This window comes from Pseudorasbora parva, chromosome 23, assembly GCF_024679245.1.
Source record: "Pseudorasbora parva isolate DD20220531a chromosome 23, ASM2467924v1, whole genome shotgun sequence".
In the NCBI taxonomy this organism is placed as follows: domain Eukaryota; kingdom Metazoa; phylum Chordata; class Actinopteri; order Cypriniformes; family Gobionidae; genus Pseudorasbora; species Pseudorasbora parva.
This window is the reverse complement of record NC_090194.1, coordinates 27118502-27130511: the sequence shown is the minus strand read 5'-3', so window position 1 is coordinate 27130511 and position 12010 is coordinate 27118502. Positions and strand designations below refer to the sequence as shown.

At 39.3% G+C, this 12010-nt stretch overlaps 1 protein-coding gene and 1 long non-coding RNA gene across 10 annotated transcripts in view; one reads left to right on the top strand and one right to left on the bottom strand.

Moving 5' to 3' along the window:
• Nucleotides 1-4859, top strand: part of LOC137062186 (uncharacterized) — a 116693-nt gene extending 111834 nt beyond the window's left edge. Inside the window, exon 4 of the long non-coding RNA XR_010901211.1 lies at nucleotides 4690-4859. This is a non-coding gene — a long non-coding RNA (uncharacterized lncRNA). The remainder of the gene's footprint in view (nucleotides 1-4689) is intronic.
• msi2a (musashi RNA-binding protein 2a) overlaps nucleotides 1-12010 on the bottom strand; it is a 264611-nt gene that overhangs the window by 10538 nt on the left and 242063 nt on the right. For 6 of the 9 annotated variants that reach the window (XM_067433022.1, XM_067433026.1, XM_067433023.1 and 3 more), the window contains one exon: nucleotides 4870-5045. In XM_067433022.1, the coding sequence (XP_067289123.1) occupies nucleotides 4870-5045 (176 nt within the window). The remainder of the gene's footprint in view (nucleotides 1-4869; nucleotides 5046-12010) is intronic. The other 3 variants (XM_067433024.1, XM_067433025.1, XM_067433029.1) reach the window with 1 other exon arrangement.

Sequence of the window (12010 nt, the reverse complement as noted above, 5' to 3'; positions counted from 1 at the left end):
ATTGGAGATCATTTTAGCTGAACAGCCTATCATTTTTTGCACCTCCTTATAGGTTTTCCCCTCTCTAATCAACTTTTTAATCAAAGTACGCTGTTCTTCTGAACAATGTCTTGAACGACCCATTTTCCTCAGCTTTCAAATGCATGTTCAACAAGTGTGGGCTTCATCCTTAAATAGGGGCCACCTGATTCACACCTGTTTCTTCACAAAATTGATGACCTCAGTGATTGAATGCCACACTGCTATTTTTTTAACACACCCCTTTCAACTAATTCAACTAATTGCCCAATTGCACAGCCTTAAGAGCGTGCATATCATGAATGCTGGGTCTTGTTTGTTTTCTGAGAATCTACTGAACCTACTGGTAACTTGTTTGCCACGTAGCAATAAAAAAATATACTAAAAACCTTGATTATTCTGGTTAGTCACATTGTACTGCTATTATTTTGAACAAGACTGTACATAGAACAACAATGGAGTAACGTTAGCGCATTTGAATGACGAAGCACGCGATCCTGTCGTTTACTGATGTTTACTCACGCGACGACAGCCAACAGCACAGACATTTGAAGCAGTTTTACTCACTGGCTGCTTGCAAAGCAGGACCGAACCTTTATCGCTGGGACCGCTCCGTCAAAAACACACTTCTTTGGTATAATTTGGTGAAGTCCTGTGACAGCAGTGACCGTGGAGATCCACTTTGAGACGCGACTGAAGCAATGTTGTAAAGCTTCCCATCAGTTCTGCGTTAAAATCGGTTCAAATGTAGTGCTGCCTTCCCGGAATGCTGTGCTGAAGTGTTGAAGTCACTTGATGTCACCCATAGAAATGAAGTGGAGCGCGGCGCTTCATAAGTGTTCACGGACGACTGGATCTGCAGCTGAGTGAGTGTTTATGGGCATGCATTTCCTCTCTCGCTCGAGTCACACGCGCGCATACTACCGGGAGAAGAGCCCGTACGGCCCATACAAGGACCTTCCGCTCTATTAACGTCAAGCTGACCCACACTTGAAAAAAACTCTTTGAAACTTTTGAGAAACCAGAAGGAGTATTTTTGACACAGAAATACTCCATCAAACGTCCAACATTAGTTTTTGAAACTTTGTCTATGTTTAGGATGGGAATCCAAGTCTTTAACAGTGTAAAAAGCTCAGTTTGCATGAAACAGCATTTCATCCCCCCTTTAAATGCATCTTCAGATGTTCAAGTCTTGCTTTTAAACAGTGTTATTTCTTTTATGCAACTAAATAAAGCTGCTACAGTCCACAGAGTAACGCAGAGGCCTCTAAACAAGGAAAATTCAAGAAAACATTTTCTTTGATTCTTCTTCCGTGGAGCTGATCAGTCCTGAATAAATAAATCCTGCCCATTGTCAGACTGCGTTTGTGAACTTACAAACCCACACGGCTGATTTAGAGGGCAAAACGGCAACCTGTCAACAAGCCTTTCTGAGAAACACAGCCGCTTATCGGGCCTGTCATCAGACTATTGTGTGCATGGCAGGAGCGGATCTGTCTAATCCATACGAATAAATCAAAGTCAGTCTCACACCCGCTGCTTTAGAGGGCAGGAAGGAAAGGCTTTCTTAAGTTTATATTGGCTTTTCTAGCAGGCTTCCTCATTTTAAGAATTGTGGGTAATAAAACTATTTTGTCTTGGACGTGTGTTAATGCTAAAAGTTTGAGGGGGGGTGGGGGTTCCAGTAGGAGGTGAACTGGTGACACGTGTCAGAAAAATAAATGGAGACGAGCATTTTAGTTCTGCGTCATTTCCCGTGTTAATGTTCTGCACAGAGACATCAAACACTACACACACACACACACACACACACACACACATCAGTCCAGCTGAACGAACGCACACTAAATTTGGAATTAATCACACAGCACAAAACGTTCTCGCTCAGAAACACACTAATGCCGATGAATAAAGTTATGAATTCATGCAGTGGCATGTTTTATTTAGATGCCAGGAGGCAGAAATGAAGAATAAAATATCCAAATTTCTGCTCAGTTCAGTTTCTAACCAGCAGTTAATATTCCTGCCACCAGTGAATTGTCTTTATACACAATAAACAGCTGTTTATTAGCAATTTTTCTACATTAGCAACCAATTTAACCATTTAAGGAGAGCTTTTTTATTCAAAGTGACTTATTGCAGAGACATTCTCTAAACATAAATGTCTTGCCTAATAGAGAAAGTTAATGAATCAGGTTTCTAGAATCAAACCTTTTAATTACCAGCCAAGTACTTTAGCATCAAGGTCAGTGGTTTTCTTTCTTGGTCCTGAGGACCCACAGCTCTGAAACTTTTTTTATGTCTATTTTAATTAAAGGATTAGTTCACTTCAAAATGAAAATTGACTGATATTTACTCATCCCATGTCATCCAAGATGTTAAAGGGATAATTCACTGTAAAATGGAAATTGTATCATCCTATACTCACCCTCAAGTTTTTTCAAAACTGTATGAATTTATTTCTTCAGCTGAACACAAGGGAAGATATTTTGAAGAATGTCAGTAACCAAACAGTTAACTGGAGCCATTGACTTCCATAGTATTTTTTTCTTACTATTAAAATACCAATGGTTGCTATAGAAATACATTATATGGAGGAAAATCCTGGAATGTTTTCCCCAAAAAACATTTTTTTTTTCGACTGAAGAAAGAAAGACATGAACATCTTGGATGAGATGGGGGTGAGTAAATTATCTTTTTGAAGTAAACTAATCCTTTAACACGCCTGATCCAGATCATAAGCTTCATGGAACGTTGCACGAGTACCCACTATTGGCAGACTGGAACCCTTACAATGGGTTTAAATGGAATGCCCCAAGCCCTCTGCTATAGAGCCCACCATGCAAATTGATGTAGCAGACCTGAACGATTAACCATTAAAAGAACACCCACATGATCTTATTCCTAAATGACAACTATCCGGATATGTCTATTAAATCTTTTAGGAGAACGAACAGAGGAACATTCAAATTTATGTTACTGCTGCTGACCCAGAGAGAGCAGTTGTGGTGTAAAACATAATCATTCAGCTCTATTGTGACGTCACAATTGTGTTGCATTGTGGTCTATGGATCTGCCCGAAGTATGGATACGAGTAGACTCTTATAAAATCAAGGTGTCATGGGGCTGTCCAAAAAAACAGGGACTTCTAAAAAATGGGTCAAAAGCAGACCACGAACTGAAATGTGTGTGTCAGATATAAGAGATACACAAAATGTGCATAGCAACAAGTCCTAAGCACCAGGATTGAAAACCACTCCACTGGGCACCATCATTCCTGTTCTGATGGGGAAATCTCAGCAGTTCATCAAATACTCCTTGTCATTACTAGCTCAAAAGATTAGGGATAGTTCAGCCAAAAATTACAACTCTGTCATTGCATGGCACGCTTTGGTTATGAGACATTTGAGAACGATGAAAACAGGATTTTTGGAAGACTTTGAATATACAAAGGACTGCTGTATTATGGTGATTTTTCAGGAGCTTCCATATAAGAACTAGCCTAGAAATCTAGACGCACCCTAGCGGCAGCAAATCTAATCTGCCCGCGAGTGTCGTCTAGCAACTCTCAATACCCTTCTGAGCTGTAAACGCCAATTCTGGTCGGGCCAATCACATCGTGTATAGAGTCGGTGGGCGGGGCCATAATGACGATGGCCGAGTTGCGTTTGCGTGCTTCTAGTAAACACAGAAACTGGCGAACGGCGGTCTTTCGAATCAGCTTTGACCACGGCTCTGGAAGACTTGGAGTTAAGCTTTTCTCTGAGAAAAGAACAAAGAACGGCACTGAAGTCATTCTTAAAAAGGGAAGATGTGTTCTGAGTTTTGCCGACCGGACACGGCGAATGTTTAATCTATCAACAAGCTCTGTTTCACCTTCGTTGCTCTGGTTGGTTGTAGCACTGGTAGCTCTATCCTATCGCGTGCAGAGGGAGTTTGAAAGACAACCGTTTATCCCGCCCCTCGGATTGAGCCCTGTCAATGGTGAGTTTCCAGACCAAACATCTTGGTGTGGGTCTGGCTTGTCAGGCTATATAAGAACATCATCAAGGTTTGGAACAGAATGATGACTAAATGACAGAATTTAACCAATCTGCCACAATTCCATCTCTGACATTCTTTACCTTTCATATACAGAAGATGAAAACAGGCCTCAAAGCAGATCACCCACGAGCAACAAAACAGCAGAAATCTGCTGCAAACACTCGCATAAATCAAAACATGTGCTTCAGTTGGTTAAGAAACTGATTTGTGAGAACCGGGTGAATAATTTAATTTCAATTTGGCACCTCATTATAAATGCTTTCTTCTTCAAATTGAGATCCGTGCTGACACCGAGCCGCAACCTGACGTCCGTGACATCTGCAGACAGAATACGTGCGCTCCCGACAAAAGCCAATTAAAGCAAGTTTTTGTGCAACGCAGGGGCTTTTGTTTGGAGACGGTGTCAAGAGCATCTGCTAGTTACAGGGACATCTGATTTTTGACAATTTGCTCATTTCCAACCATGGCAGCTTTTCGCTTCCACTAAACTGTTTGTGATGCTTTTATTCCCCAAACAAAACATCAGCGAGACGAGAAGTGTCAGTCTAACGGAGACTCGTGACTCATTGGGGTATTTTTGAACATGTGGAATGGAACTAATTCCTCTGATATTCTTTTTTTCCCCAGTGCTGTGTTTCTAAATTGCTGCGCTGACAATCAAGCCATAAAAAGTGAGTCATGATGCAGGAAACAGCCAATCAGACTCTTATTTCTCAGTTGGAGGTTGAATATAATTAAAGACCATGATGGACAAAAGACAAAAGTGAGAACTTTCTCTGTGCTTGAGTGAAAGAGCACTCTACTCACCGCGAGACTGTGATTGAACCCGGAGCCCGGCTGGGGGCTGGCAGCGCTGATGTAATTTCCCACAGCCGAGTCCTGACTGCTGGGGCCGTACATGTCTGCCACGGGTCCAGGACTGTTTGCACCGGGGAAACCTCCTGGCCGAGGAGGGTTAGCACCTGTACAGGACACACACATATCTGATTTATGATAAATCAAATGTCAGACGGTAAGATGGGAAAGACAGCTTCCACCAGAGAGAATTATGGGAAAGAATATTTACACGGTTTTGTTTTGTTTTGTTGATAAATCAAATTTCAGACAGTAAGGTGACAGAGACAGCTTCCACCAGAGAGAATTATGGGAAAGAATATAAACGCAACTGTTCAAAAATCTGGATAAGTAATACTTATCCAGGAAAGTTGCATTAAATTTATCGAAAGACATTTATAACCTTTAAAAAAGAAATGCTTTTGAACTTTGTATTCAAAGAACATTTAAAAGTCTATCAGTTTACTAAAAAATATTAAGCAGCAAACACAGTTTTCAATGTTAATAATAAAGAAAATGTTTCTTTTCATCGCCACATCAACATATTGTTGAAGGATCTTATGACACTGAAGTCTGGTAAAATGATGCTGAAAATTCAGCATTGCCTTAACTAACCTTTAAAAACTTAAGTGTATGGCAGTCAACACTGTCATTATTATAAATAAAAATCTGAAAGCCAAATTACATCTTTTTAATTATCAGAAGTTCTTGCATTGCTTGTGCTGTTTTGTTGTTGTTTTTTTTTATTGTTGGACCATGCAAACTACTTGGATGTCTTTGATCATTGCAAGGAGATTTCCATGAGCGCCATATTTTTTAACGACATCTGCATTCTGTCCACTTGTTTGGTTTTAAATACAAAAATGTCCTGTATGAACGCCCTTCACAGGTAGACAGCATATAGATTGAAAACGCCCACAACATTCATGCAAAACAGCAAGCAGCCTGATCTGATCGAATGCCGTTCGGCAGGTTTGATCGAAGGACGGGGCAGGGAGAAATGCAGGCGTTCCTGCTGTGCTGAGCACGCTGTGAGCTGAGATCTCAAGCGAGTGTGAACACGCATGTAAAGATCGAGCTTCTTTTGTGACTGCTCATTTCCTACATCTCTCTTCACAGTGACAGAATACAGCTGGAGTTGGAGGACAGACCTACAACAACTGAACATTAGTGACTGCAGTCACTACAGGTGTTAACCAGAGAAAGAGATGCACTTGCATGATGTAGGCTTGCTGCAGTAGTCGATGTTACTATGTGTTCGGCCGTACACCGATTACATTACTTGCCCATCACGGAACCACTCTCGCTATTGGTTTGCTTCACCGGACATTGGCACATTTTTAGCTGCATCCAGCCTCACTACCCCCTCCTACCCTCTAAATCTTGAGCCGAGGGACGCCCCTCGCTTTGAACACAACGATAGAGTAGAACTTTCACATGGTGGCACTGGGACAGCTCGCGGGTGAGCTTACAGGGGATTCCCACTTATATCATTGAGCAGAGGTTCAAACTCTGGCCCAAATGCTGCTGGCCACGAGCTCTCTCCTCTCTCATGGAGTATATTTATTTATATAAGCATATTTTATAGCTTTTTTCTTCTAATATCAACTAGAAACATTTCTTTTGAAATGTAAGTCAATGACAATTGGATGAAGCCAGAGCCAAAAGCAAAAGTCTTTGCACTTGGAGACCTATAAACCTATATAATCATCTAAAGCAAAAGTGAAAATCAAGACTTCATTTATATATTTTAACATGTATATAGAAATATACATTTAGTTTAGATTTTTTTTACTTAGTAGCACTTAATACTGTGGCTTTCAGTTAAGTGACTTAAATTAGTGATGACAGACAGCACTAACTAACTCTCTGCCTGTCTCTGGCCGTGTTTCTTATCTAAACTCAACGGCTTACCTCATTTCTTACAGTCATTTTATGTGTGTACTGTAATCTTTATTCCATATAATTGCTGGATTCTGTAAAGGTGAGTGCCGTGCTTTCTCTCGCTTTGCCAGAAATAGGATTTATGCTACAAATTAAACCCTGCGGCTAAACCGTTGCTGCTATTAGCATTAATAGCTAAACATGACTTACATTTATTGGCTTTGACTGGTAGCTTAGCAGCACCCATGCTAATTAAACCCGCCGGCCTGCGATTACGCAGCGTGTTTCTGAGACACAGGTGACTCCTCTGTCCCGCTCCAGCTCCCAGCGTTGGGGTTTTAATCGATGTCACCCTTCACATGCTTCGGCGGGATAACAAAATGTTTTTGCTGAGCAGGGACAGGCTTAGAAACATAGATATTGTCTAACACAAAGCTACACGCCAACGGTGTCAGTATTGACCCCTGAAAGACCCACAATGCATCGACTGTGTCCAAGTTGCCACAGCAACAAGCATACAAGAGACATTTGGACGGACCTTCATATCAGGTAACGCGCCTGTATTTAATAGAGCTATCTGGAAATGCTCTAAACCCACACTGAAAGCAATATTAAGGTCATAAATTGAAGCAGCAAAGTCATAAATGAGTTTCTGTTTCCAATGCCAACAAAAAAAAATAAAACTAAAGATTATATTTTGTTGTCGTTTAGAAGAAAGAAAAAAGTCAAAATCTAGCAAGAACCATCAGACAGAGGAAAAGACTTGCAAAAGTATTTAGCAAATCAGAACTAGTCTTAAAGCACTTCAGAGATCTTAAAGTCAACTGTATTGGTGTTCCCAACACATTTACTTCTATAATGTGACATTTCATTGAATGAACAAGAACACAAATGTTTTTTCCCCCTATTTAAATCATGTACACTTAGGAATCGATTTAGCTTTGGCCTTTGTACTGTACTGAGTCCGGCAGCAGAATGAGCACAGGTTGGGCTCGAGGCCAAACCTACTACATCTATGTAATCACTGGTGTAAAGCTGAAGGACTACAGACATTTTCCTGTTGGCTGCCAAATGAAATGAGGCGAGAGAAGTAGGACAGAAGGAGCTGAATCTCAAAGATCCACGACACCTGGCCTGGCACTGATTAGGACCGTACCGCAGATGGGTCACACAATGCGTGACTTCACTGGCTCTTTCAAAACAATGAGGCTTAACGTGCATCAATAAGTCCACAGATTCAAACTGTGACTGAAGGGTGGGTTTAAAGGGGTCATGAACTGGCTTTTTTTATATTGTTCTCTGAGGTCAACTTATGACATTTGCGTGGTTTTTACATTTAAAAACATCATAATGAATAAGTAACAGGCTATTTTCTACCCTGGTTTTAAGAATAGCTCCTGTAAAGCTCTTTTATGGGCGTGCCGCACTGAAGATATAAACATAAATGCCCACTGCTATTATTGGATAACAGTTTTGCATATTATAATGAGCTTCGACTTCATCAGTACTGTTGGGAATTATTCTGAAAACGGCAACCGGAATGATTCATCCACAGCAGGGCTCACAATGTCTATCAAACAAACATGATTTATTTCTCATCCACCCGCGATTGAGTGGAATGTTATTTTTTATTACTTGGCCCACCCGATCTGTAATATAACTGCAAGTCGCATCACTAACACACCCACCCATCATCTGCAAAACTTCACAGACAAATCAGCATGTTCAAAACATTCGCGATTATATTTGTCTTTCAAATATCAAGTCAAGAGAGTGAACAACGCACATCAAAAAAGGAATGTTATTTTATTATTTAAGATAGCCCATTGGTATATATTTTGGTAGCCGACTGGAAAACATAGTCCTGGGATGTTGTTAGCCCTGGCCCATACAAGTCTGATCCCAAATTGCAGGACAATGAACCAACAACACCTCAAATACAAAGGACAATCCAGCCTATGACAGCATGGAAGTTATGTTTAATTAGACATATACACATAATCAATAGATATCAAACAATATATAACAATGCAATACTGTCAACATATAAAAAAATATGTTTTTACTCAACTGTTGTGTTGTACCATTCTTGTCAGATCCAGCACACACCATTGTTTTTAATCTCATTCTGTCTGCAAATCCAGTCTCTTGTTTACAAACAAATCCACAGTGAAATTAAGCGAAAAATCGCGCAATGTCTTTACCCTCGTGAATTGGAACTTCATTAAAAATAAAGTTCAACCATCCATTCCTAATATTGGAATCTGAATAAAGTTTATGCTGCATTTATATCTTAGAAAGTTTGATCCAGTTTAGCTCCACGTATGTAGGCCTATGTTATTTATCTATGTCAGGCACAAGTGGGTGGGGCTACAGAATCAGGCGCTCTTTAGTTAAAGTGTTCCTCCAAAAAGATTCAAACGGTGTGAATCGATCAATGATTCAGGTCGCCAATGACACGTGATTTCAGCAGTTTGACGCGATCCGTGCTGAAATCATGTGATATTAGCGACCCGAATCATTGATCGATTCACTCCGTTTGAAACTTTTTGGAGGAACACGGAAGAGAAGATAATGCTGAATAAAGTCATAGTTTTTGATATTTTTGGACCAAAATGTATTTTCGATGCTTCAAGAGATTCTAAGCAACCAACTGATGTCACATATGGACTACTTTGATGATGTTTTTATTAGCTTTCTGGACATGGACAGTAAAGTGTGCTTAGACGGCATATGCTCTGGGACAAAAATATAAAATATCTTAAACTGTGTTCTGATGATGAACGGGTGTCTTACGGGTGTAGAACGACATTAGGGTGAGTCATTAATGACATGAATTTCATTTTTGGGTGAACTAACCCTTTAAGGCGGCGTTTCACTGCACTCATGACGTCATAGGGAAGCACGTTCGCAAATTGATTGTTTGCTGTGCCTGCTGTGAATAAAAGCTTTTCTTTGACTAAAAAGGAGGTTTTCAGCTCTGAAGCTTACAGGATATTACCATGCCTATTTATATATTAAAATGTCATGGGAAAATGTATTTCTCAGTTCATGACCCTTTTAAATCTGATTTCAAAGTCAGTGTAGGAACAGACTGAAATGACAGTCAAACCTATATTACACTTCATACACAGCAAAAAACATGTTGGGAGATTTATCACCACGGGTGTTAAAATTATCACTTTCCGGGTGAACATACAGGTCCGTCTTTGCTAGTGTTAAAACAACACTGACGAAAGTGTTCGTTATACAAACACTGTGTTAGTGTTACTTTTTAGTCACTCAAGGTGTTGAGAAATGTATTACTCATAAGTGTACATTTAACACTTTATGGTGATTAATCTCACACACCCAGTGTATTTAATGTTTATTTAATGTAAATACTTAAATACTAAAATGGCACTGTGAATGAAATGTAAAACAATTTATATATATTATTTTATTTTTTCCCCAAAAAAATCAAGTGACTACAAATTTATTTGAATATTTATTGCAATTGTAATATATCAATTCGATTACATTTATGTATTTGGCAGACACTTTTATCCAATGCGACTTACACTGCATTCAATACCATTTTTAATAAATAAAAAAAAAACATTTTTGTCAGTTCTTGCTTTCGCCGGGAATCGCTACAGTAAAGCCATTGTAGTCACACATACAATTGAATAAAACAATTTCTTGTTATACTCCAATGCTATAACATCTTACCATGATAAATCTCTACTGCGTTTCAAACAAGATTAAACAAAGAAACATTCCTCAAGTAATGTTTTAATTGAAAATACAAAAATTCAACATTGTATATATTAAATCAACCTTAATGTTAAAAAACTGTCTGGGTTGTAATTCATTCTGATAAAAAATACTATTCCTTTATAAATTAATACATTTACATTTGGCAGATGATTTTATCCAAAGAGACTTACATTGCATTCAATGTACGCATTTTTACATTTTGTCAGTTCTTGCTTTCCCAATTCATCGATCCCACGATCTTGGCGTTGATAGCGCTCCTCAAAATGATCCAAACACATAGTATCGTTCCTGTTAAAGAGACACATTTGGTTAAAACAAACACATTAAAAAAATCTAAGATATAAAGTTTCAAACATCTTCAATCAACAAGCAGAGATACTTACATAGCCTGTCTTCCTTTCAGGATCGTTTAGGTTTGTAGAGTAATAATGCCAAGGGCATACATAGATTGTGGCCTTAAGTGGTTTCCTTCTGCAATAATAAACAATATTCCATGAAACAAAAATCCTCCAAAGCAGAAAGCAAACTAAAAGACTCAAAATAATCAGGTCACTTTGTGTTTTACTTCAGGTTATCTTTATACCAACACATAGCAAGAAAATGTTATATTCAAAACATAAGCACTACTGTTACAGATTTACAATACTACAACTAGAAAAGGCTAGAACTAAGTTGTACAGAAAAAATCGCGCATGGAAGGGCACTAATGCATGTCTGCTCAACTAATACAAAATAAGACGAAAAATGTCAAATAGTATGAGTGTGCAATGTCGTGGAATGTATACGCCAAAACTCATTTCGGCGTGCATATGATACGCACTTTATGGCGTATATATGACACGCTCTCTTGGGTAGGTTTAGGGTAGTGGGGTGGGGGGTTCGTATGTATAATACGCCATAAATTGCGTATCATATGCACGCAAAAAACAGCGTATCATATGCACGCCAAAATAAGTTTTGGCGTATACATTCCACGACATTGCACACTCGTACTCGATCTTGAGTTTCTATATGACTGAAGCAGTTCATGAAGAAAAGCGTGTCCTACGATGTTTTCGCCATTTTGGAGCGCTGTACAGAATGGTCGGCGTATGTTATCAAAGTACAACGAGAAGATTGCTAGAACACACAGAGCATTTCACTCGCAAAATGTTGCAGGCCGATCAGTATGCGCAGCGCCGACAATGATGGACCGTGCTATCCGTGGGTGCTCGGCCAGGGATCGAGCCCCGGCGTCACACAAGAAAAAAAAAATTAAGAGCAATTAATTCATTCGATTAACGTCTGCTTTCTCATTTGAATGACATTTCAAAACACCAGAATTAACTCGTAGTTACGGGGTGAAAGATATAAACGGTCTTATAAAGGTTGGAAGCCCTAAAGATACTTAACGTTATGCCAAATGAGAAGAAATAACTATCCAAGTCCAGTGAGTTAAAAAATGACACATAATGTTAATGCTGCAACATTA